This window comes from Oncorhynchus masou, chromosome 16 (assembly GCF_036934945.1).
Source record: "Oncorhynchus masou masou isolate Uvic2021 chromosome 16, UVic_Omas_1.1, whole genome shotgun sequence".
NCBI lineage: Eukaryota > Metazoa > Chordata > Actinopteri > Salmoniformes > Salmonidae > Oncorhynchus > Oncorhynchus masou.
Genome location: NC_088227.1, coordinates 6,263,482 through 6,290,669, shown reverse-complemented (window position 1 = coordinate 6,290,669; position 27,188 = coordinate 6,263,482). Strand labels below are relative to the sequence as shown.

The 27,188-nt window shown below is 43.7% G+C and overlaps 1 protein-coding gene across 4 annotated transcripts; it reads left to right on the top strand.

Annotated features, from left to right (window-relative positions):
* Window positions 1-2,017: 2,017 nt before the first annotated feature.
* Window positions 2,018-25,363, top strand: LOC135557374 (serine/threonine-protein phosphatase 4 regulatory subunit 3-like). 4 transcript variants are annotated; one of them, XM_064990592.1, is made up of 16 exons: window positions 2,018-3,026; window positions 3,806-3,861; window positions 4,062-4,160; window positions 4,452-5,072; window positions 7,897-7,974; window positions 10,996-11,112; window positions 11,377-11,493; window positions 16,588-16,719; window positions 17,097-17,199; window positions 17,438-17,596; window positions 17,899-18,068; window positions 18,299-18,441; window positions 19,442-19,656; window positions 19,927-20,123; window positions 20,363-20,396; window positions 23,936-25,363. In XM_064990592.1, the coding sequence occupies exons 1-16, from the start codon at window positions 2,876-2,878 to the stop codon at window positions 23,959-23,961; spliced, it is 2,418 nt and encodes an 805-aa protein (XP_064846664.1). In that variant the 5' UTR covers window positions 2,018-2,875; the 3' UTR covers window positions 23,962-25,363. The 4 variants fall into 4 exon arrangements, with proteins under 4 accessions (XP_064846664.1, XP_064846663.1, XP_064846662.1 ...); XM_064990591.1 differs by lacking the exon at window positions 20,363-20,396 and having other exon boundaries at window positions 2,018-3,017; XM_064990590.1 differs by lacking the exon at window positions 20,363-20,396 and having other exon boundaries at window positions 18,302-18,441.
* Window positions 25,364-27,188: the final 1,825 nt, after the last annotated feature.

Here is a 27,188-nt window from a genome sequence, read left to right as displayed (position 1 = left end):
GAGAGCATCAGCTGTTCTGACGACTGTGATCACGTGTCTGTCTAACCAGACACCTAGGTATTTGTAGTTGTCCACATATTCTAAGTCAGAACCGTCCAGAGTTGTGATGCCGGTCGGGCGGGAGTGTGCGGGCAGCAATCGATTGAAGAGCATGCACTTAGTTTTACTTTCATTTAAAAGAAGTTGGAGGCCTTGGAAAGAGTGTTGTTGAAGCTCGTTTGGAGGTTAGTTAGTGTCAAAAGAAGTTCCAGATGTGTACAGAATGGTGTCAACTGCATGGAGGTGGATCAGAGAATCACCAGCAGCCAGAGTGACATCATTGATATATACATAGAAAAGAGTCGGCCCGAGATTTGAACCCTGTGGCACCCCCATGGAGACTGCCAGACAACAAGCCCTCCAATTTGACACACTGAACTCTGAGAAGTAGTTAGTGAACCAGGCGAGGCAGTCATTTGAGAAGCCGATAAGAATGCAGTGATTCACAGAGTCAAGCCTTGGCCAGGTCAACGAAGACGGCTGCACAGTAATGTCTTATCGATGGCGGTTATATCGTTTAGGAGCTTGAGCATGGCTGAGGTGCACCCATGACCAGCTCGGAAACCAGATTGCATAGTGGAGAAGGTATGGTGGGATTCGAAATGGTCGGTGATTTGTTTGTTAACTTGGCTATCGAACATTTTAGAAAGGCAGGGCAGGATGGATATAGGTCTATAACAGTTTTGGTTTAGAGTGTCTCCCCCAATGAGGAGGGGGATGACCGCGGCAACCTTCCAATCTTTGGGGATCTCAGAGGTGGAATAGGCTAGTAATAGGGGTTGCAACAATTTCGGAAGAATTTTAGAAAAAGAGGGTCCAGATTGCCTAGCCCAGCTGATTTGTAGAGATCCAGATTTTGCAGCTCTTTCAGAACATCAGGTGTCTGGATTTTGGTTGAGAAGCGAGGGGGCTTGGCCAAGTTGCTGCAGGAGGTGCTAAGATGTTGGCCGGAGTAGGGGTAGCCAGGTGGAAAGCATGGCCAGCTGTAGAAAAATGCTAAATGAAATCATCGATTATAGTAGATTTATCGGTGGTGACAGTTTCCTATCCTCAGTGCAGTGGTCAGCTGGGGTGCTCTTATTCTCCATGGGCTTTAGTATCCCAAACTTTTTGGACTTAGTGCTACAGAATGCAAATTTCTGTTTAAAAATGCTAGCCTTAGATTTCCTAACTGACTGAGTATATTGGTTCCTGACTTCCCCGAAAAGTTGCATTTCACAGGGGTTATTCGATGCTAATGCACAATGCCACAGAATGTTTTTGTGCTGTCAAGGGCAGTCAAGTCTGGGTTGAACCAAGAGCTATATCTGTTCTTAGTTCTACATTTGTTTTAATGGGGAATGCTTATTTAAGACTGAGGAAAGCACTTTTAAAGAGCAACCAGGCATCCTCTACTGACATGAGGTCAATATCCTTCCAGGATACCCGGGCCAGGTCAATTAGAAAGGCGATAGATGGGGGCAATCAACTCACATATTTTCATAACTGTATGGTTGGTTAAGGGCTTGTAAGTAAGGATTTCACTGAAGTGTCTACACCTGATGTGTTCGGTGCATGTGACAAACACAATTAGATTTGAAGTGCATTTAAGACTCACAAATGTATTAAGAGATGGAGGAACATATTTGAATTGGTAAACTACCAGAGGATGAAAAATGGCATTCTCCAGGGAAGCCTGAATCTTAAAATAGTATCTTACAAATAATGTTTAATATTTCCCTATTACTTGCAAGGTATATCTAGTAGTTATGAGTCCTTACCATTAGCTGGATATTTCTCCATATTCTGTATTTTGCACCAAGTGCAGGTCCGCTTACAATTGGCCCAGGGTCGTCATGTTAAAATAAGAATTTGCTCTTAACTGACTTGTCTAGTTAAATAAAACAATGCTCAGGCTCGTCTCATCTTTTGAGAACTGTACTGTTGCTTTAAAATGTGTCAGGCTGCCCTGTTGTTGCTGTGCTGGAAACCCCGTACTTTCTGAAGGGACCCAAGATGGCTGAACGCACACAGGGGGGGTAGTTGGCAATTATCTGTGCAATATGATGGACATTAATGGTTAATAACGTTAGTATGTGAAACGTAACATTGATGGAGTTATACGATTACAGCTGGTTGATCTGCCTAATTTTTGGGTGCAAGAATACCTCGTAAGGAGAGAGACTGGTCTCTCTGCGGCCCGGAGCCAGAACATGGCGGAACACTTGGGAAGGAAATAGCTAGCAGATAACGGTATTATCAAGAGACACCTCGCTAGCTGTTCCGAAACGTCGGGGGTTACATTGCACAACACTGGTTGTAAACGGGCAATAATATAACCGGTGCATAGTATTTATCAATTTACTGTTTTCATACGATGTTTAATGCAGCTAGGCAGTTGGCTGACGAGCTAACTTGCTAGCCAGCGATCTAGCCCACTACGGTAGTTACAGTAGCTAGCATACAACAATCATCTCACTGTAGCTGAAGTCTGAAGACCTAGCCAGGTGATCTTACCTGAATGTTTACCTTTGAAACATACTCGTCATACTTATTAGTTAGTCTGTGCTTTTTCTGGAGGATAATGCGAACCTAACTAGCAAGTCGGTTATGTTTAAACAGCGCGACTTGATCATGCGTCGTGTATTTCTAGTCTGCGAAAGACATGTTTTGCGGAAGCCAGCTAAGGTTAGTTATCTGTAGGAAGTTACAATTAGCAAACAGCCAAACCCAAGTAATCTAGCTACTGTTTTTGAAAGCGAAAGTGGATCTAGTTGTCCTCATACAAGGAAGTCGGTAGAGTTGCGGCGCAAGGTAAATACATCGGCGGGGGAAGCGGCCACAACCATCTGCCAAGATGACGGATACCCGCCGCCGAGTCAAAGTTTATACTCTCAACGAGGACAGACAATGGGATGACCGCGGTACGGGACACGTCTCCTCCGGTTATGTGGAGAGGCTGAAAGGCATGTCTCTGCTGGTGCGAGCGGAGAGCGATGGTGAGTCAGGTATAAGTATTGTTACTACTCTAATACCCTCAACCATTGGTTTAACTCTTTGTTCTGATCATTTCATGAATCATGTTGTTCATAACACCTAACTTGTTAGCAGTAAACTAACTATATCGTTTGTGTGAACTATTATGGTAGTTTTTGTGTACTCTTATTTAGTCTGTCAAAAAATGAGCCTTGATATCTAGTGAGTGGGTTAAGCCCTTGACATCATAGACAAGGCACTAACCCTAAATCCCCATATTGTGCACTGAAAGACGAAAAAACATAGCTCGACTGGATCATGAAATGTCGCCCATCTCTTTCCTCCAGTTGTAAACTGTTGTAAACTTTCTCAGTTCAAGAAGTCTGTCATCGCCTTGCACTTATGCCATGTTCGAAACAACTGAAGTCTAAAAAATAGTGATCTTTGGGGCGGAAAGTGGGAGCTCTAGAAAAAGGCCAGAGTTCCCGAGTTGGGATTCCAAGTTGGATGACCATTCAAATAAAGTTTTCACAGCGGGAACTACATTTTTTTTCAGAGTTCCCGATTGTTTTGAACGCGCAGAACTCTGAGATTTCCGAGGTCCCAGTTGTTTTGAATGTGGCATTACATAACCACACTGTCCTCACAGCCTCCCAAAGAGGGTTTTGAGATACACAACTCCCTATTTAGCACCTCTACTGTCCTGTTTATAGCAGTAACCTGCCTCCCCTTTCGAAGTCTTTGTGCAAACTGCGAACCTGCACGTTCCTTGTTAGTGTAATAACATACTGTGTTTTTTCTCATCCCTCAGGTTCCCTACTGCTCGAGTCAAAAATCAACCCAAACACAGCCTACCAGAAACAACAGGTCAGTCGCTTGCTTGATGAAGACACTTGAATATGAGCATTATGTGGTCTATGACCTGGTCCATGTTCATTAGGCACCAAATGGAAGAAACTGGGAGGAAATTCCTGGAGCTGGTCACATAAAAAACATCTGTGTTTTCAGACACCGCATGCCCTAATTAACACGTTGCTAACTTTTTTTCCCTTCTCTTGTCCCTTCAGGACACGTTGATAGTGTGGTCGGAGGCTGAGAACTATGACCTGGCTCTCAGCTTCCAGGAGAAGGCCGGCTGCGATGAGATCTGGGAGAAAATCTGTCAGGTTGGTAACCTTATATTCCTGTGTGTATGTTCAGTGTATGTATAAGTTGAAGGGGAATCATGCTCAACTCTGTTTTGTGGCCAGATGCCCAAAATGCCCTAATAATGAAAGAAAATGGGTTCTCACTCACTTGACAAAGTGACAGCAGATACTTTGATTTCAAAAATCAAAGTATGGTTTAAAAGTAGGATCATGCTTGTTCTTGTTTAACACATTTCTTCATGCATTGTGTTTTGACTTGTCTCTCTGTTCTGTCCCTTATGTTGTTGTTATCACTCCGATCTCCAACAGGTCCAGGGCAAGGACCCGTCAGTGGACATCACACAAGAGCTGGTGGACGAGTCGGAGGAGGAGCGCTTTGATGACATGTCCTCCCCGGGCCTCGAACTCCCTCCCTGCGAGCTGGGCCACCTTGAGGAGCTCGCCGAGCTCGTGGCCTCATCCCTCCCCTCCCCCTTACGCCGCGAAAAACTAGCCCTGGCTGTGGAGAACGAGGGCTACATCCGCAAGCTCCTGGAGCTCTTCCGCCAGTGCGAGGACCTGGAAAACGCAGACGGCCTCCACCACCTATACGAGATCGTCAAGGGCATCTTCCTGCTAAACCGCACGGCCCTCTTCGAGGTCATGTTCTCTGAGGAGTGCATCATGGATGTGATTGGCTGCCTGGAGCATGACCCTGCGCTGGACGGGTTGCCGCGGCGCCACCGTGACTTCCTCACCAAGACGGCGCGCTTCAAGGAGGTCATCCCTATCGGTGACCCCGAGCTGCGGGCCAAGATCCACCAGACGTACCGCGTGCAGTACATCCAGGACATGGTGCTGCCCACGCCGTCGGTGTTCGAGGAGAACATGCTCTCTACGTTGCACTCGTTCATCTTCTTCAACAAGGTGGAGATTGTGGGTATGCTGCAGGTGAGGTCGGGGCGTAGGGAGCATAGTAGAATACACATGCAAGTAAGGTTGGGAGGTATCCAGACTTTCATACTGTTCCGTTACCATACTGGGATTACCATCAGTGTACGTAAGGGGCGCTCTTTCTTTCCAAAGGTGTTTGTGCATAGCCATCTCTATGGAAACGCAAGAGTGTTTGGTAAAATGAGTTAAGACACAGATGGCACAATGAGCCAGATGTTTCACCGGATGTATAAATCTGAAGCATCGGGTTGGCATTTCCACTCACCACCAAATATGGTGATGAGAGGAAGCCAAGTCGCCGGAAGTGGGAGAAGATTTATTTTGTTTGACATTCTGCTCATTTTCTCAATACAGTTTTGTGTTCCCAAAACTAGAATTTGTTAGTTATTAACAGTGGACTAAGTTTTTTTTGTAGACTTTTAAAGTAACATTTTTTTTTGCATTGTGTAGGAGTGCAAGGGCCAATTGAGTTCTTGCACTTGCACACTTCAGAGTAGGTGTTCCCTAACGGAAATGTACAAATACATGCAAGAATGCACCAATAGGATCTTGGCTCTGCCCACCACCTTGCTTGTTCTTCCCACTGATTAATTTGCTCCCATTGGAAACAACAGACGTGGTCTATCTTGGGTTACTTATTAAAAAAACTTTGCTTGATGGATGCGTAGACAGGATGGTTGTTTTGCAACAAAACTGATGTTTGCGCAACAGTGGGTTAAAACAGACTGGATTGGTTTAGATTGGTTTACATGTTGTCAACAGTGATCCCAGAAATGTTCCATATGCACAAATTGCTTTTCTCTCATTTTCTGTTCAACTTTTGTTTACATCCCTGTTAGTGAGCATTTCTCCTTTGCCTAGATAATACATACACTTGACAGGTGTGACATATCAACAAGCTGATTAAACAGCATGATCATTACACAGGTGCACCTTGTGCTGGGAAAATAAGGCCACTTTTAATGTGCCGATTTGTCACACAATGCAACAGTTGTCTCAAGTTCTGAGGGAGCGTGCATTTGGCATGCTGACTGCAGGAATATCAGCCAGAGCTGTTGCAAGAGAATTGAATGTTAATTTCTCTACCATAAGCCACCCCCAATGTCGTTTCAGAGAATTTGGCAGTATGTCCAACCGGCCTCACAGCCGCAGACCATATGTATGGCGTTGTGTGAGTGAGCGGTTTGCTGATGTCAACGTTGTGAATAGAGTGCCCCATGGTGGAGGTGGGTTATTGTATGGGCAGGCATAAGTTACGGACAATTGCATTTTATCAATGGCAATTTGAATGCACAGAGATACCGTGACGAGATCCTGAGGCCCGTTGTCGCGCCATTCATACACCGCCATCACCTCATGTTTCAGCATGATAATGCACGGCTCCATGTCGCAAGGATCTGTACACAATTCCTGGAAGCTGAAAATGTCCCAGTTCTTCCATGGAATGCATAGTCAGACAGGTATTGAGCAGGTTTGGGATGCTCTGGATCAACATGTATTCCAGTTCCTGCCAATGTCAGCAACTTTGCACAGCAATTGAAGAGGAGTGGGATGACATTTCACAGGCCACATTTCACAGGCCACAACCAACAGCCTGATCAACTCCATGTGAAGGAGATCGTGCTGCATGAGGCAAATGGTGGTCACACCAAATACTGACTTGTTTTGTTTTTTGAGGGTATCTGCAGTGGTGTAAAAATACTGACGTAGGTCAAGTGGGTACTTTATCTACTGCTGGGTATCTGTCACCAACAGATGCATATCTGTATTCCCAGTCATGTGAAATCCATAGATTAGAGCCTAATGAATTCATCTAAATTGACGGATTTTCCATATGAACTGTAACTAAGTAAAAACGTTGAAATTGTTGCATATTGTTTATATTTTTGTTCAGTATTATTTTCCACAATGTGTACTTGTCTCAGTTGTTGGTCAGCTAGGTAGCATTTTTTTGGGGGCATATTAATGTTGGACAGAAAATCAGTCAACACCTCAAAGCAAGAACAAGATAAAACTAGCTGAAATGAGGCACCTACGATTCCCCACATGGCAGCAGCTTGTCTTTTTGGCTATCATAGAAAATCATAAAGCACGACTTCTGACACCATGGATGTGCTCACATAATTTTTGTGGCGTTGTCAGCCAATCCGTCTGTAGCTCATCAGGCACCAAATGAAAAAAACGGACTGAAGCAGGAAGGCCGCAGCTGGGCATGTCCAATGAAAAAAAAAAAAGAAGCACATTTTCATTTTCTGTCACAAAACATTAAACAAACAAAACAAAGTCTGTGTGCCCTAAACAACAAGACTCTGGTTAACACGATACAGCTACACACTCTATGTGAAGGTCTGACTGAAATGAAAAATGGTCAAACTGTCATAAAGACTTCTCAAAGGTCCTTTTATCTAGAGGCTTCTGTTTTTTGAATGTCATCTCATGGCTCTAACCTGGCCAGTCTGTCACCTGCAAGTCAGGGTTGTGTTCAGAAGGCACAAAAAACTACAATGTGTTCCTATTGGACAGGGACAGATAGTACATCCTGTTTTTCAAAATGTTTTCTCCTGTTTTGTGCCTACTGAAACAACCCCAGGGAGTCGGGCATGGTGGGACAGCTAAACAGCAGACCAACTGCCAAAATGTTTGAAATTAAACACTATAGTGCAGTGATGCAAGTGACAGCTAGAAGTTGCCTTCATAGGCACAGCTCTAGGATCAGCTTACCCGTTTCCAACCATAACCATTTGGGAGTCAAAACAAAAAATTGGCAGTAAATCAGTCTTTCATGTTCTCTTCTTTTTTTCCTTTCCCCTCCCTCGCTCAGGACGACGAGAAGTTCCTGACAGACCTCTTTGCACAGCTCACAGATGAGGCTACCGACGATGACAAGCGACACGAACTGGTACGCCAACTGACAGCAGCGCAGGCACAAATGTTTGTTTTTTTACACCTGACAAATATCCCCACCTTCCTTACACACTAGTCTTTCTCCCCGGCTAATTTTCTGGGCTAACAATGGTAAGAAATAATACAAAATACTGCAAAGTTTCCTAAGGCCAAGAAGTGTTGATTAGACCTATGGTTCTAGGGATGTAACGATTCCCTCGGTCCTCAGTTCCAATGTTTAAGATCCAATGCATTGGTCTGCGGGAGCCCGATCACATCCAAATGTGAAGCATGCATCGGTCAGAAAACACATTCAAACATTAAGAATGCGCACACCGCAGAGTGCGCGAGACAGCTGCTCACCCCAACGAGAGGCCTATCCCTGTTCTAGGCTATTTGTACATCTGCGGGGCACCTTCAGAATTGCTGCTTGTAAAATGGCTTTTGCATTGTCAAATCATGGGTTTTATTATTTGAGTGACAACCAACGTAATTTGCTGAGTCATTGTTACCTTTGCCAAATGCGCTGTAGAAAATAGTTTTTTACCAGGGTTGTGTAGCCTACCAGAGTGGATACAACTCTCATCCAACTGCTGATTGGAGTTTTCAATCATTAAGATTGCATTTAGATTGTTCAGGTTTGCCATAAGATGTTGATTTGCTTTAAACAGTGTATTTGGTCCTTTTTACCCGAACAGGGTAATTTCATAAAGGACTGCAATGATTTTTGTGAGCTGTGCATGGTCACATTCATTGGTCAGAGTGGGATAAAAGACAGGGTAAAATCCAAAGTTGCATTTTATTAATTAGTTACATTTCTGAAGATAAATATGGACATAGTACGAGCTCTCAATGTTTCATCTGTAGAAATGTCAAGTTAATCAGTGGGTGATTTCAGAAAAAAACTATGGGGGGGACAAAAGCCTAAATTGCCCCCACCCCAGGGGTGGTAGATGCTCAGCCTGCCCTATGGCTCAGCTCAGGTGCCTACACACACAGACACTGAGGGCCGCGCAGCTTAAGCTGAAAGTACACTACAGACTTTTGTCCCCGACAAGTTTTTGAGATCGGAGACAAATTACCCATGTTGTTGCCAACTTGAGACTCTCGGTCGTCACTGACACTTATTTAATGTGATCGGGTCAGAGACGCAATCTGGGGGCTACCAATCCTGTCTTTGAGCAGTTCCAGGCGTCCCGATGTTTTCAAACCTGTTTGATTTCAAACCTTGCTTCTACACCTGCATTGCTTGCTGTTTGGGGTTTTAGGCTGGGTTTCTGTGCAGCACTTTGAGATATCATCTGATGGAAGAAGGGCTTTATGAATACATTTGATTTGATTTTATCGGCACAATCTGCAATACTCTTGGGTTGCGCATCTCGCACTTCAAATTTTTGGCAAATGGTGATCAGCAATAGCCACTTCGAGCTCACCAGAGAAGAAGCCAGTGGGGAGATGTTTCGCTTCACCCAGAATGTGTTTACTCAAGCATGACACTAAGGATGCCTTTGTCAGTAATGGTGATGGAGATGTTTCGCTTCACCCAGAATGTGTTTACTCAAGCATGACACCAAGGATGCCTTTGTCAGTAATGTAAAGTACTGAAGTAGATTTTTGGGGTATCTGTACATTACTATTTATATTTTGGACTACTTTTACTTCACTACATTCTTTAAAAAATATATTTTACTTTTTACTACATACATTTTCCGTGACACCCAAAAGTACTTGTTACATTTTGAAAGCTTAGCAGGACAGGAAAATGGTCAAATTCACACTTATCAACTAAACATTCCCGGTCATCACTACTGCCTCTGATCTGGTGGACTCACTAAACACACATGCATTGTTTGTAAATTATGTCTGAATACTGGAGTGTGCCCCTGGCTATACGTAAATTTAAAAAAAAAACAAGACACTTGTGTCTTCTAGTTTTCTTAATATAAGGAATTTTAATTATTTATACTTAATACTTAAGTATATTTTAGCAATTACACTTACTTTTGATACTTAAGTATATTTTAAACCAAATACATTTAATCAAGTAGAATTTTACTATGTGACTTTTATTTCAGTCATTTTCTATTAAGGTTTCTTTACTTTTACCCAAGTATGACAATTGCAGTGTTATTCAATTCAAAATGTTGGCTACAAACCTTTGAGGCTGCTTTGAGCCACCACTCGTTAACGTAGCTAAAAATCTAATCACATGTCATTGTGTTCGTGAGACAGTGTGGCGGAATCTTGTCGTGTGTGTGTGTGACACCCCGTCTGCATCTAGATGCGTATCGAATCGTTCATATGAAAGGAGAGTTGCTCATCCTTATGCTTCCTGGTCCTGGGAATCCAAAGGGGATGCAGCACGTTTGTTTGTTTTTTCCCCTTCCACGCACACACTTCGTTCAAATGATCAACTCATCATTAAGCCTTTAGTGAAGGGGTGTCACACGCATTCCATGGAGTGTTTGCAGGTTTTCCCTTGTACTTGATCAATACTTTTTAAGGTGATTGATTTGTTAGGAACTCACCGTCACCTGGCTGTCTAGGTCTTAATTGGGCACAAATTGAAAGGAAATGACAAAAAAACAGCAGACACTCGGACGTCCGTGGAATGTGTTTGACACCCCTGCTTAAGTTCAATCAGCTGTGTTCGTGCTAGGGCGAAAACAAAACTGGGCTTGGAGACACTGCATTAGACAATTAAAAGAAACGACGCACATAGCAAATGAGACATGCAAATTAAATAATTGAGGATGATGCCAAAAAGTCTTAGGATAGTCCTATTTTTAATATTATTTCACCTTTTTATTTAACTAGGCAAGTCAGTTAAGGAATTCTTATGCAAAACCCGGACGACACTGGGCCAATTGTGCACCACCTTTCGGGACTCATTGCCGGTTGTGATACAGCCTGGATTGGAACCAGGGTGTCTGTAGTGACGTCTCTAGCACTGAGATGCAGTGCTTTAGACCGCTGCACCACTCTGGAGCCCAGTTAGTTAGCCAATGACTAACACAAAGCATTGTTTTCCCCGCAGGTAAACTTTCTAAAGGAGTTCTGCGCCTTCTCACAAACGTTACAACCTCAAAACAGAGACACCTTCTTCAAGACTCTGTCAAACATGGGAATTCTCCCTGCACTTGAGGTTATACTGGTGAGTGCCCACACACACACAAGCCCTAGCCCACAAGCACAAGCCCTAGCCCCAACCTGTGTAAATTCCACCCAGCCTATTTGAGGGCAAGGTGGACCTTATTGCTTATACCAATTACCTCCACAGTTATTTAAGGTCTACATGGATGGAATATTGTACTCAAACTCACTACTTTGTATTCCTTCGCTGTCTTTTCCGATGTTATTCTCCTCTGTTCTGATTGTTCATATTGGATTCCGTTGTGAATATTGTGTGTGCCGTCAGGGGATGGATGATGTGCAGGTGCGCGGCGCAGCCACCGATATCTTCTCCTATCTGGTGGAGTACAACCCCTCTATGGTACGAGAGTTTATCATGCAGGAGTCCCAGCAGAACGACGATGTGAGTACAGCTCTTTTACCTGCACACCTCCCTCATGCAGTAGGACAACAGAGATAGGAATCTGAGTTTTAGACCATGGACATGGGACATATATTAAATGCAACAAAACAAACGGACTTCTGCAGGCTACAGACAGACACATTTTGGACAGCAACGTTGGTTGGTGATCCTGGCTCCACAGTGTGAGCATTTCACAGTCAAGTATGATCACATTTTGTAAAATGAATGCCTCTGTTTTCAAAGTATTTTGATGGTGAGTGCAGTTTTTTGTTTCATCTCCGTCAAAGAACTATGAATCCTATATAGCCTGTCCCATCTCACACTGTAATCTCACAGGCACAAACGAGTCTTTTACCATGGTAACCTCACGCACTTAAAGGGCAAGGTGAACATTTTTGTCTCGTCTTTGATATTTTGGTTCAAAGGAACAAAAAATGTAACTAAATACTATACCACATTTACATATTACTTGAAATGCATTTTATTGTTTTCAATGCATTACAGAGCATGCACATCAATTTTGTTGGTTTAATTATAGTGAGATATTTTAACATTTTAGCGGGGTAAAACAAAATCTGAGTGTCTGGTAGATTTTTATATCTACCTGCCACAGTGGCTAATGAAACAAAAAGTACATTTTAGGCCTTGAATGTAAATGCTGCTTGTGTTACAAGACATTTACAGTATTCATCTAGGCCTAAATTAAAATGTATGTAAACATGCAATCAGTATTTATTATAAACTGTATGTCGCCAAGCCTGTGTCATGAGGAGCGGAGAGTGACAGGGCTTAATGTAGGTGCCACAATACTTTATTTTTCCATAGGAAAACACAAAGCAGACTAAAAAATATATATATACAGTGCCTTGCGAAAGTATTCGGCCCCCTTGAACTTTGCGACCTTTTGCCACATTTCAGGCTTCAAACATAAAGATATAAAACTGTATTTTTTTGTGAAGAATCAACAACCAGTGGGACACAATCATGAAGTGGAATGACATTTATTGGATATTTCAAACTTTTTTAACAAATCAAAAACTGAAAAATTGGGCGTGCAAAATTATTCAGCCCCTTTACTTTCAGTGCAGCAAACTCTCTCCAGAAGTTCAGTGAGGATCTCTGAATGATCCAATGTTGACCTAAATGACTAATGATGATAAATACAATCCACCTGTGTGTAATCAAGTCTCCGTATAAATGCACCTGCACTGTGATAGTCTCAGAGGTCCGTTAAAAGCGCAGAGAGCATCATGAAGAACAAGGAACACACCAGGCAGGTCCGAGATACTGTTGTGAAGAAGTTTAAAGCCGGATTTGGATACAAAATGATTTCCCAAGCTTTAAACATCCCAAGGAGCACTGTGCAAGCGATAATATTGAAATGGAAGGAGTATCAGACCACTGCAAATCTACCAAGACCTGGCCGTCCCTCTAAACTTTCAGCTCATACAAGGAGAAGACTGATCAGAGATGCAGCCAAGAGGCCCATGATCACTCTGGATGAACTGCAGAGATCTACAGCTGAGGTGGGAGACTCTGTCCATGGGACAACATTCAGTCGTATATTGCACAAATCTGGCCTTTATGGAAGAGTGGCAAGAAAGCCATTTCTTAAAGATATCCATAAAAAGTGTTGTTTAAAGTTTGCCACAAGCCACCTGGGAGACACACCAAACATGTGGAAGAAGGTGCTCTGGTCAGATTAAACCAAAATTGAACTTTTTGGCAACAATGCAAAACGTTATGTTTGGCGTAAAAGCAACACAGCTCATCACCCTGACCACACATCCCCACTGTCAAACATGGTGGTGGCAGCATCATGGTTTGGGCCTGCTATTCTTCAGCAGGGACAGGGAAGATGGTTAAAATTGATGGGAAGATGGATGGAGCCAAATACAGGACCATTCTGGAAGAACCTGATGGAGTCTGCAAAAGACCTGAGACTGGGACGGAGATTTGTCTTCCAACAAGACAATGATCCAAAACATAAAGCAAAATCTACAATGGAATGGTTAAAAAATAAACATATCCAGGTGTTAGAATGGCCAAGTCAAAGTCCACACCTGAATCCAATCAAGAATCTGTGGAAAGAACTGAAAACTGCTGTTCACAAATGTTCTCCATCCAACCTCACTGAGCTCGAGCTGTTTTGCAAGGAGTAATGGGAAAAAATTCTCTCAAGTCTCTCAATGTGCAAAACTGATAGACATACCCCAAGCGACTTACAGCTGTAATCGCAGCAAAAGGTGGCGCTACAAAGTATTAACTTAAGGGGGCTGAATAATTTTACACGCCCAATTTTTCAGTTTTTGATTTGTTAAAAAAGTTTGAAATATCCAATAAATGTCGTTCCACTTCATGATTGTGTCCCACTTGTTGATTCTTCACAAAAAAATACAGTTTTATATCTTTGTTTGAAGCCTGAAATGTGGCAAAAGGTCGCAAAGTTCAAGGGGGCCGAATACTTTCGCAAGGCACTGTGTATATATATATATATAACTGCTTGATGTCAAATGTAATGTACCTATAGCTTGGAAAATAAACAAATGTGATTCTGGGTGACAACCTAAGGCTTCTTATTTCCAACATTAGGATTGTTTTCCTCTGAAATATTGTCTGCTTCATGTTTTGTTTCCTTGCCAAGAAACCTTTTTGAGTATCGCAAAACTGGTACCAGGTCCTAGAACAGTGGGGCTCTGAGTTATTGACAGAACAATCACATGACCATCTGAGAAAATAACTTATTTTTTAATATTTTATAAACACGAAAGGACCTGGGCTCAGTGCTAAACTTAACCCCAACCTTGGATAGTTAATGGTCTTGTTTTGTGGCTTCGTTGTATTCTTTAATCAATGTTTCATTCAGATCTTAGTGCACAATTGTCACAAAGGTGTCAGGAATATTTCTGCCATTGAAATCTTTGTGAGGGCCATCTTAGCATTTCAGTTAACAAGCATGCCTTGTTAAAAGTACATTTGTGGAATTTCTTTCCTTAATCGTTTGAGCCAATCAGTTGTTGTGACATGGTATACAGAAGACAGCCCTATTTGGTAAAAGACCAAGTCCATATTATGGCAAGAACAGCTCAAATAATCAAAGCAAAACTTTGCTTTAAGACATGAAGGACAGGGCCTCCTGGGTGGCGCAGTGGTAAGGGCGCTGTACTGTAGCGCCAGCTGTGCCACCAGAGACTCTCTGTTCGCGCCCAGGCTCTGTCATAACCAGCCACGACCGGGAGGTCCGTGGGGCGACGCACAATTGGCCTAGCGTCGTCCAGGATATCCTTGTCTCATCGCGTACCAGCGACTCCCGTGGCGGGCCGGGCGCAGCGCGCGCTAACCAAGGTTGCCAGGTGCACAGGGTTTCTTCCGACACTTTGGTGCGGCTGGCTTCCGGGTTGGATGCGCGCTGTGTCAAGAGGCAGTGCGGCTTGGTTGGGCTGTGTATCGGAGGACGCATGACTTTCAACCTTCGTCTCTCCCGACCCCGTACGGGAGTTGTAGCGATGAGATGAGACAAGATAGTAGCTACTAACAAGGAGAAAAAGGGGTAAAATAAAACTAAAAAAAAGACATGAACATTTCAAGCACACTCGCAAAAACCATCAAGCACTATGATGGAACTGATGATGCAGGCAGCTCATCATGCCACAGCGAAAACAGATGTCATTGTTTTCGTTTTTGATATATTTTTCATTTTGCTTTTTTGCTAACAAAAATAATACATAGACAAACGACTTAATGTTTACATACATTAATCTAATTGTTGTGTTTGTCTAGACAATTTTTGAAATATTATTTTTTTTACAAAATATTTAAATGATAAAACATTTGATTCTTTCATTCTCTTAAAGTTGGATCAATTGACTTCCCGTATTTATGTAATGACTTATGCAATACAAGTGACAAAAAAATATTGCCCAACCCATTGGGTATCTCACCACACCCCCATATGCCTTGCCTTGGAAGTATGCAGACAGATGGATTGCATTGTAAAACTTCTGACAGCCAGCTTTCTAACTCTGCCCTTCACTTTAGGACTGGCTCAAATAGGATTCCCTCGACATTGCTCTGATGTCCAAAAGCTTTCAGGTCAACATTTTGTGAAACAGTATAAAACTTAAGTTGCATATATTTGAAAAAGTCTACATTGGTCAGTCCAAAATTGCTTTTTAATTCTATCATGGAAATAATTGTATTGCCTATTACTGGTTCGTTTATAGTTTCTATGCCTTTAGTTTTCCATGTGGGCCAATTTGTCTGTGAATTCTGAAAAGCTATCCAAATATATTTCCAAAGGTGGTGTTTTTAGGGAGTGATATTGGTTCTTGTAGAATCCATTTAATTTTCTGAACTGTAAAGTTGTTCATGTTCTTAGCTCCATCCTTTGAAACCAGACACGTGAAAAGATTCTGGGGATGAGCATGCGTATCTTCAATATGTACCCATTGTTCTGCTTTAGTGCATTTAACAATAAAAAATAAAAAAGCCTTGCTTGGTGAAAAGATACAATTCCAAATCTGGAAGGTTAAAACCACCTTTAAATTTAGGGACATGTAAAACTTTCCTATTTATTCTGAGTTTTATGAATTCTCTTATGGCAGAGTATATTTTTTGAAAGAATGTTTTCGGTGGGGTAATTGGTACTACTGAAAATAAGTATTTACTTTGGGAGCCATGCCATTCTAGGGGTTTGTTCCGCATGTATGTTGTATGGGGATTATTCAATTTAATTATATCTGATTTCATGTTGATGTCATTGTTTTTAATGAGACTGATTGCAATTTTGTATTTTTACCTTTTGACGTCTCACACAGGGGCCTCATGAACAGTCTTCACCTAGAGTCTAGCTAAGAGGTTTAAAGTACCATATTCATTCAGTTTGAAATTCTGGACATAAGCTAGCATGCTCTTCAAACCAGGCAGCCAGGTAAACTACCAAGCAACAAAGGGTAGTCCACAATATTTCATGGCATCCGGGGCGTCTTCCTACGAGTCGCCTATGTGTTTTGAATGCTAGTGGCGAGTTTGCTTCTAGACGCTCTTCAGCCAGTTTTACATTTCCCCCACCAATGGTCCCTTGGTGTCTCCCAGGACATCCTGCTGATCAACCTGATCATCGAGCACATGATCTGTGACTCGGACCCGGAGCTGGGCGGCGCCGTACAGCTGATGGGCCTGCTACGCACCCTGGTGGATCCTGAAAACATGATGGCCACCGCCAATGTGAGTAGAGCGGCTCGCTTCTTACCTTTTTCCTTACCCTGATAACATGCTGGTCATGGCCAATGTAAATCTTACAATGCCCCCCCCCCCCCCGAGAGAGTGGCTGGAATTCGAATCGACCCTTAGCTCCTAGTCCTTGGGCAGGATCTAAATCCCACCAGGCATACTTCCTAGAGGCTCCACTACCGTTTTGTGACTTCACTTGGCACCACACCTGGGGCTTCGCACAGAGATTTCGCTGCATTCCATAATTTGAAACTAACTAAACCAAACCCAACTTACTCTCTAGGCACTTCCTTCAGGTCATGTGTGTTTTGGTGAAACCCTTTTCACTTGGAGTGTTTGCATCTCATGGTTTGACTCTCCTCCTCCTGCAGAAAACAGAGAAGACAGAGTTCCTGAGCTTCTTCTACAAGCACTGCATGCATGTCCTCTCTGCTCCTCTACTGGCCAACACCACGGATGACAAACCCAGTAGAGGTGTGTCCCCTGTGTGTGTGCAGAGAAACAATGTTTTACTTGCATCCAAATGAGCCAGAAATACACTCAGATATGTGTGTGTGTGAGTGCCCTGTCATTGTCAGGATAACTGGCACACTCACTGACAGTTGTATATACAGTATCTGATGAAAGCAGGTACAATTTAGTCTAATGTCTGTGTGAGTGCTTCATGTTACGAACACCCACACCGTTAACCACCTCCCTGTATCCCCTCCAGATGACTTCCAGACGTCTCAGCTGCTGGCGCTGATCCTGGAGCTGCTGACGTTCTGCGTGGAGCACCACACCTACCACATCAAGAACTACATCATCAACAAGGACATCCTCCGTAGGGTCCTGGTGCTCACTGCCTCACAGCACGCCTTCCTGGCCCTCTGTGAGTCCTCTATACACACACACAACATAACGTTCAGCTCGCCAATAACCCGTCACTATATCCTCACCAAGCCTGTGTTGTATCTTTCTGCATCACCACCACACTCTAGACCTTTAAAACACCTGTCCTTTTCTCTTTATATTCCAATATCTCACACTCTCACACACACTTGCTGAGTCTCTCTCTGTGCTGACACTCAGGAGAGAACTGTAACATTTGCACAATCTACGAGTTGGTTGGAACATTGTTTCTGTATCAACTTGATCACAGTGAAAATGTGAATGTGTGTCAAACTCCTCCAGGCGCGCTGCGCTTCATGAGGCGGATCATCGGGCTGAAGGACGAGTTCTACAACCGCTACATCATGAAGAACTTCCTGTTTGAGCCGGTGGTCAAGGCCTTCCTCAACAACGGCGCCCGCTACAATCTCATGAATTCAGCCATCATCGAGATGTTTGAATATGTCCGCGTGGTGAGCATTTCTTCACTTCCAATGTCTCCTGTGTTTGTGTTTTAACTTTTATTGTAAAAAAAAATATATAATATCACGAAAGAAAGTACAAATGGTAACCTACTCCTAGCGGACTTACTTTTGACAATATCACCTCTGCTTAGACAGAACAAAACCTAAGCTGAGCAAGAATGGTATGGTCTTTCTCTCTCTCTTCTCTTTCCTCCTCTATACGCTCCCGTTCCCCCCAGGAGGATGTGAAGTCCCTGACGGCCCACATAGTGGAGAACTACTGGAAGTCCCTGGAGGATGTGGACTACGTGCAGACCTTTAAAGGACTGAAGCTGCGCTATGAACAGCAGAGGGAGAGGCAGGACAACCCCAAACTGGACAGGTTCATATTGTTTTTGTGTTTATTTATTGTCATGTGTCCATTGTTTTTACTATGTGCTGCAAAATGAATTGCACCTCTGGGATAAGAAAGACCACTCTAAGACTTAGGGGGAAGGGTGATGGGATCAAATCACATTTATTTATTTATATAGCCCTTCGTACATCAGTTGATATCTCAAAGTGCTGTACAGAATCCCAGCCTAAAACCCCAAACAGCAAGCAATGCAGGTGTAGAAGCACGGTGGCTAGGAAAAACTCCCTAGAAAGGACTAAACCTAGAGAGGAACCAGGCTATGTGGGGTGGCCAGTCCTCTTCTGACTGTGCCGGGTGGAGATTATAACAGAACATGGCCAAGATGTTCAAATGTTCAGAAATGACCCGCATGGTCAAATAATAATAATCACAGGCAGAACAGTTGAAACTGGAGCAGCAGCACGGCCAGGTGGACTGGGGACAGCAAGGAGTCATCATGTCAGGGAGTCCTGAGGCATGGTCCTAGGGCTCAGGTCCTCCGAGAGAGAGAAAGAAAGAGAGAATTAGAGAGAGCATACTTAAATTCACACAGGACACCGGATAGGACAGGAGAAGTACTCCAGATATAACAAACTGACCCTAGCCCCCCCCCGACACACAAACTACTGCAGGATAAATACTGGAGGCTGAGACAGGAGGGGTCAGGAGATGGCTGGATGGATAGATTAAATACATATTCTGCTAGTGATGTTTGGGGTTGGTAGTGGGCGTTCTAGCTGTAGTTTTGAAATGGCTTGTCATTAGCTACAGAATGAGTGGGTTGTTGTCTTTGGCTTTAAACAATTCCAATTGGCTAGTGATATGGTCTTCTTTTGGCTCGACTCAAGCTGATTGGCTTTATGAATGATTGTCCATTTTTTACCTTTGGAATCCACAGGTTTCTATCAATTTGCTATCCCTCATTTGTCTGTAACTCAACTCTGCAGTCATGCTCAAGTTGAACTGTTTGCCAACTCTTGTTACACAGCATGCGGTCGATCCTGAGGAACCACCGGTTCCGGCGTGATGCGCGAACGCTGGACGACGATGAGGAGATGTGGTTCAACGCGGACGAGGAAGAGCTTGAGGACTGCGAGGCGGTGGTGCCCCCCTCGGACAACAAGATCACCAAAGCGAGCGGTGGCGCCGGCGAGAATGAAGACCTCATGGACCCCATCAGCAAGTTCATGGAAAGGAAGAAACGTAGGTCGCAGGGAAAGGATGCTTGAATTACTGACAGAACTGGGTCAAATGCATATGTGAAGTGCTGTTTTTTAAGGGGAGTTTAGATGCACTTGTTTTGGTTTAGAATTTGTACTTTTTTTTCCGGTGCTCTGGGGAAATGAAATGAAGTGCATTTGAAGGTTGCTGATATACTCTCTACTGAGAAGAAAATAAGTTGTCTTGCATCTTTAGAAAAAAGTAAAACTGACAGTCCACAACTGTCTGGATCTTTGTCTTTCTGTCGAACAGTGAAAGACTCCGATGACAAGGAAGTCCTGGGCAAGTCCAGTAGTCTGTCAGGCCGCCAGAGCCCCAGCTTCAAACTCTCCTTCTCCGGCTCCACCACCAAGACCAGCCTGTCCAGCCCGCCCGCATCGCTGCGCCCCGGCTCACCTGGGTCAGGGGCCAAGGGCTCGCCCCCAACAGCAGCCACAGTCACCACAAAGGTGGGTAGAATCACTAGACTAGTCTCCACGGGGACCTGGGTTGTGTTCATTAGGGCACAACAGAAAACATTTCAAATGTAAAATAGTTATTGGACAGTTCAAGTTTAATTGTTTTCTTCATTCTGTGCCTAAGAATGGAATGATTGTTTGGGGGTCGGAGTTTAGTTCTTACAAAAACACAGGGATCGTTTACCCAAAGTATAAAATTGACACATTTTGTTTCCTTACCTTGAAATCAGTCCGGAGAAGGACAGACTGCAATCCACACTTCGGGTTTGTTTGCCGAACCACTGCTAACAACCATTCACTTTTAACATTTGCAAATGAAAAACCATTAGAAGTCAATTTACCCCAATCGCACGCTCCCTCTGAACTTGAGACATCTGTGACATTGTGTTATGTAACAATTGTACTGCCAATGTTTGTCTATGGAGATTGCATGGATATGTGCTCGATTTTATACATCTGCCAGCAACAGTTGTGGCTGAAATAGCCAAATCTGCTCATTTGAAGGGATGTTCACATGTATGTGGACGGTGCATTCGGAAAGTATTCAGACCCCTTGACTTCTAAACATTTTGTTACGTTACAGCCTTATTCTAAAATGGATTAAAATTATTGTATCATCAATTTACACACTACCCCATAATGACAAAGCAAAAACAGTTTTGCTTTAAAAAAATACATGTATTTACATAATTATTCAGACCCTTAAAATTCAGACTTAAAATTGAGCTCAGGTGAATCCTGTTTCCATTCATCATCCTTGAGATGATTGGACATGATTTGGAAAGGCACACACCTGTCTATATAAGGTCCCCCTGTTGACAGTCCATGTCAAAGCACTGCAGCACTCCACCAATCAGGCCTTTATGGTAGAGTGGCCAGACTGAAGCCACTCCGTAAAAGGCACATGACAGCCTGCTTGGAGTTTGCCAAAAGGCAACTAAAGACTCTCAGACAATGAGAAATTAGATTCTCTGGTCTGATGAAACCAAGATTGAACTCTTTGGTCTGAATGCCAAGCGTCACGACTGGAGGAAACCTGGCACCATCTCTACGGTGAAGCATGGTGGTGGCAGGATCATGCTGTGGGGATGTTTTTCAGCGGCAGGGACTGGGAGAGTAGTTAGGATCGAGGGATAGATGAACGGAGAAAAATACAGAGTGAAGAATAGAGATCCTTGATGGAAACCTGCTCCAGAGCACTCAGGACCTCCGACTGGGGCGAAGGTTCACCTTCCAACAGGACAACAACCCTAAGCACACAGCCAAGATAACTCAGGACTGGCTTCGGGGCAAGTCTCTAAACGCTCTTGAATGGCCCGGACTTGAACCTGATCGAACATCTCTGGAGAGACCTGAAAATAGCTGTACAGCGACGCTCCCCATCCAACCCGACAGAACTTGAGAGGATCTGCAGGTGTGCCAAACTTGTAGCGTCATACCCAAGAAGACTTGAGGCTGTAATGACTGCCAAAGGTGCTTCAACAAAGCAGAGCTTGAGAGGATCTGCAGAGAAGAATGGAAGAAACTCCCCAAATACAAATGTGCCAATCTTGTAGTGTCGTACTCAAGAAGACCTAATTGTCTGCTTTCCAACAGACACTGGAAGATTAATTCATCTTTCAGCAGGACAATAACCAAAAACACAAGGCCAAATATACACGAGTTGCTTACCAAGATGATATCAAATGTTCCTAGTGGCCTAGTTACAGTTTTGACTTAGCATAGATTTTCAAGCTGATTTAAGACTTAAACATTTTCAATTCGGGCTGTAAAATGTGGAATAAGTCAAGGGGTATGAATACTTTCTAAAGGCCCTGTGTGTATATACTGTGTGTGTGTGTGTGTTTATATTTTAACTCAGCAAAAATAGAAACGTCCCTTTTTCAGGACCCTGTCAATCAAAGATAATTCGTAAAAATTGCTAATAACTTTACAGATCATCATTGTAAAGGGTTTAAACACTGTTTCCCATGCTTGTTCAATGAACCATAAACAATTAATGAACATGCACCTGTGGAACGGCCCTTAAGACACTAACAGCTTACAGACAGTAGGCAATTAAAGTCACAGTTATGAAAACTTAGGACACTAAAGAGGCCTTTCTACTGACTGAAAAACGCCAAAAGAAGATGCCCAGGGTCCCTGCTCATCTGCGTGAACGTGCCTTAGGCATACTGCAAGGAGGCATGAGGACTGCAGATGTGGCCATGGCAATAAATTGTAATGTCTGTACTGAGACGCCTAAGACAGTGCTACAGGGAGACAGGATGGACAGATGATTGTCCTCGCAGTGGCAGACCACGTGTAACAACACCTGCTCAGGATCGATACATCTGAACATCACACCTGCGGGACAGGTACAGGATGGCAACAACAACTGCCCGAGTTACACCAGGAACGCACAATCCAAACTCAAACTGTCCCGCAATAGGCTGAGAGAGGCTGGAATGAGGACTTGTAGGCCTGTTGTTAGGCAGGTCCTCACCAGACATCACCGGCACCAACGTTGCCTATGGGCACAAACCCACCATCGCTGGACCAGACAGGACTGGCAAAAGGTGGTCTTCACTGACGAGTCGCGGTTTTGTCTCACCAGGGGTGATGGTTGGATATGCGTTTATCGTCGAAGGAATGAGCGTTACACCAAGGCCTGTACTCTGGAACGGGATCGATTTTGGAGGTGAAGGGTCTGTCATGGTCTGGGGCGGTGTGTCACAGCATCATCGGACTGAGCTTGTTGTCATTGCAGGCAATCTCAACGCTGTGCGTTACAGGGAAGACATCCTCCTCCCTCATGTGGTACCCTTCCTGCTGGCTCCTCCTGACATGACCCTCTAGCATGACAATGCTACCAGCCATACTGCTCGTTCTGTAAGCCATTTTCTGCAATGGAATGTCAGTGTTCTGCCATGGCCAGCGAAGAGCATGGATCAGAGGGTGAGAGCTAGGGCCATTCCCCCCCCCCCCAGAAATGTCCCGGAACTTGCAGGTGCCTTGGTGGAAGAGTGGGGTAACATCTCACAGCAAGAACTGGCATATCTTATGCAGTCCATGAGGAGGAGATGCACTGCAGTACTTAATGCAGCTGGTGGCCACACCAGATACTGACTGTTACCTTTGATTTTGACCCCCCCCTTTTGTTCAGGGACACATTATTCCATTTCAGTTAGTCACATGTCTGTGGAACGTATTCAGTTTGTCTGTTTTTGAATCATGTTATGTTCATACAAATATTTACACATGTTAAGTTTGCTGAAAATAAATGCAGTTGACAGTGAGGACGTTTCTTTTTTTGCTGAGTTATCTGTATTTAGGTGGGTGGGTGTGTGTTTACACATACACTACCGTACAACGTTTTGGGTCACTTAGAAATGTCCTTGTTTTTGAGAGAAAAGCAACAAAAAATGTCAATAAAAACAACATTGATCATAAATACAGTGTAGACATTGTTAATGTTATAAATTACTATTCTGATCAATTTGACATTATTTTAATGGACAAAAAAATAGCTTTACTTTAACAAACAAGGACATTTCTAAGTGAACCCAAACTTCTGAACGTGTGTGTGTGTATAGGTTTTCACTCTCAAGGATTTCAATGGCTGAAAAGTCCTTGAAGTCCTCTTGAGGAGCTGATTCTGATGGGAATCAGTTTGGAGGCTCCAAGATAGTAGCTTCCAGGCCTTAAGTTTTAGACCTCTGTTATGGTAAAGAGTTAAGTAGTTATTTTCTGTAAGAAATCTAATCAAGATCAGATCTGAATACATGAATAACCCCTCCCCACTTTCTCTTGCTCTTTCTCAGGTGGGGCTGGTGGACTACCCCGATGACGACGAAGAAGACGAAGAGGAGGTGGGTGGCGAGAGTAAAGAAGAGACTCCGCCCTTGTCCAAGAAGTCCAAGCTTAGCTCCTAATAAAAATACATTGTTTGGCTGCTTTCCACGATCCCACGATAGACCCAATACAGGATGGAACAAACTCTGCTCAAACTGTTAAAACGAATACACAACCCCCCCCTTGGTTTTCAATGGGTGCTTCTGTGAAGGAGCGGACTATGGATGGAAACGCTTCTCCTCCAACTAATCCCAATATACAAGTGCCAATCGGGAGGCCGCAGAGCTCGGAAGGAACGAACGGAAAAGAGAAAGGCGGAGATGGAAGACTATTACCGATAACGGCGTCAGATAAAAGGGGCAGGCTGACGATTTGTAATCCAACAAAGCTAAAATACAGAGGGAAATGACCACATAAACACACACATTCATCCACACACAGACTTAAACCCCAAAGAGCTTGCGTGCTCGGACCATGACCCCCAAACCCCCCCACTCAGGGAAGGACATCACAGCGACCCCCTCCCCCCTCCCCCAATGGGGCCGACCAATCAAGATGCAGAACCACTCACCACCCCCTAACGCTGACTTCTCCACCCACTTCTGTTAATTTCTTTCTTCTCCCTCCACTACTACCCCCCCCCCCCCCTTCTCATGTATTGGTTTGTTTTTAAGTTTTTTTTTTTTTTTTTTTAAGATGTTAGTTTCTAGGACCCCAGACGGGAGACTGCAGACCAACGGCGAAATCGCTGTCGTTGGTTTTCATTTTGATGATGTCATCAGTGCTGTCGTCGTTGCTCAGCGGAAGTTCTTCCAATAGAGAAATAGCGAAAAGCCAGCTGTTAATTTCTTTTTTCTTTTTAATCACTCTCTCTTCTGTTTTTGTAAATGACAACAAAGAGACATGCCTTTTGCATGTTCAGGAACTTCTGTCTCACTTGAACAGGTTTTTAAAGACCGCAGTAGGTTGAGCTAGTTTTACACTTTTTTTGCCCTTTGAAACTGCAGATTTTTTGGACAAAATAATTTGTAATTCTGTCTTGATTAAATATTGAGTGGAATTAGATGTGATCAATTTTATCATATCTTCACTTTTTTTGAGTTTTGTTTTCCATTGTTCAGAAATATTTGGGACCATTAAAAATGATCTTTGCTGTATGATGTCCAACTACCTTTTGTGAGACTGAGATTGTGTTCTCTGCACTGCTATGTTGCAGTAGCCTAGTCCCAGACCTGTTTGTGCTGTCTTGTCAACTCCTATGGTGGTGTGACCATGACCATCAGAATCGGCAAGACTTTTCACTTTACACTTTTAATTTTTTGGGATGTTGAAAGGTGTAGTAAAATATTTTATTGTGAATGTGAAGTTTTTATAATTCATAAACTCATTTTTAGCAATTTTGTAATGGTTTGACTTGATAATGACTTCAGTTATCTTTTTACAAGGGTGAACCTCAGTTGTTGTATGTCTGCACTGTCTCCACCAGGTGGTGCTCTCGTATCACACACTACATGGAAAAGAGAAGAAATGTGGCTATGTAGTCCTGTAAGGTCTTGAGGTGCACCGTTTGTCCGTTCCGTTTTCTTTCTGCACCGGTTTTCTTTCTTTATAATTTATCTTACGGTTCAGAATTCTACCAAAGTTTCATCACTAAAGTTCTACCAAAGCTCAACATTTTTTATATTTTCAATTTTGCAGGGAGTCTAAGGGTGAGATTAATGCTATAAATTCTATTCATCCCCAAGGGGAAATTATTGATGGTGTCTACACTTTAAAAAAATGTTTTTATTCAAATGGTTAAAACCAAGGATAGACGTGTGACTGACCATTTATATTTATGCTAAACATCGATTAGTCATGTCTCCTTCCCCATTTTTTATCTGTGCCTCGGCAGGTGCTGGAAGAATTCCCAAAAGCAAACAGCGATATGGGGTCACCTTAGCGCAGGTCGTATTCTCCCACCTCATCACTTCAATAGCAGTCGGCTATCAAACCTCTGCTATTAATTAAAACCATCTGATTTAAACCCATCTGATCCCCAGAGGCTCAGCGTGCCCCTATTCACTTATTCACGCTGCCTATTTAAACCTCCATTCACTACAAAGCCTTTTACAGACTTTGGAGTGAATGGACTTTTCAAAATTACCCCCACCACCAATGCTATGTCTATTCCCCAGCATGATGGTGTCAGTGTTTGTGAGTGACTGTGTGTTCTCCCTCGACTCCCTACCGGACTGGAGCGAGAGGGGCAGTCTGGTAGTAGCCAGGAGATGCCAGGTCTACTCGTCCGAAAGGCATGCCATCCCAACGCAAGGTTTTTGCCAAGACTCTTGCCCCCTTGCGTTGCCCGCCTGTGTGTCTGCCAGCCTGAAGGCATCCCCACTGGCGGAACTGCCAGCGTGCCGTGGACTTCCTGGCGTGGCACTGAATACCCTCTTTGACAGCTCTTTTGATTGGCACGATTGGCACGACTGGGATAGTCTGACTGATCAGGAGCTGTTTGATAGTTTTTCGTGTCAAGGATGAACAAGAACAGGAATGCATGTAACCCACAACACAACATACCTGGTTCACTTGTACACTGTCTCCTAGGCCGTTTAGACCAGTGCTTTTCCTCGAATTTCCAGGTGGGCCCCCAAAGCAACAGCCAGGCCCTCGTCTGGCATCAAATTTCTCAATTGGAGCCAACGTCTTTCAGGCAGGGGAAAACCGGTGTAAACTTATTGTCAGATCATCATCCAGCTCTGAACCTTTACACAGCTAGCTGCAATCCAAGTGGCTACTCCTGACTAATGTCTCTGTCCCAAAGCAAGCACCAATCTCCCAGCTAGCCGAAGAGGTCCACCACCTAATTCTTGGGCTACAATACTTTTGCCTATTGGCCTGGACCCTTTTACTGCCGATCCATCATGACTGGTTTGTTGACGTAATCGTCCGAGGGGGTTTTAACAGGCTCTTCCGTTGTGACGTTGCTGAAGGCACATCTGCTAGCCCCGGCCCGCTAGCTGTCTGAATCGCCGTGTCTCCAGCTTGCCTAGCGTAGTAGCGACTACTGAACGGCTCCCTGACTAACCTATTGCTATTCATTGGACCCTATGAACACTCGGCTACACATGCCTCTCCCTAATGTCAATATGCCTTGTATATCGCTGTTTTGATGAGTTATTATTGTCTTACTTCACTGTAGAGCCCCCAGCCCTGCCCAATATGCCTTAGTGCCCT

Coding starts and splice junctions, on each gene's coding strand:
- LOC135557374 (XM_064990589.1), top strand. CDS start 2,876: ATGACGGATACCCGCCGCCGAGTCAAAGTTTATACTCTCAACGAGGAC. Junction 11,494..16,587: donor AGTCCCAGCAGAACGACGAT/GTGAGTACAGCT, acceptor GGTGTCTCCCAG/GACATCCTGCTGATCAACCT. Junction 16,720..17,096: donor ACATGATGGCCACCGCCAAT/GTGAGTAGAGCG, acceptor CTCCTCCTGCAG/AAAACAGAGAAGACAGAGTT.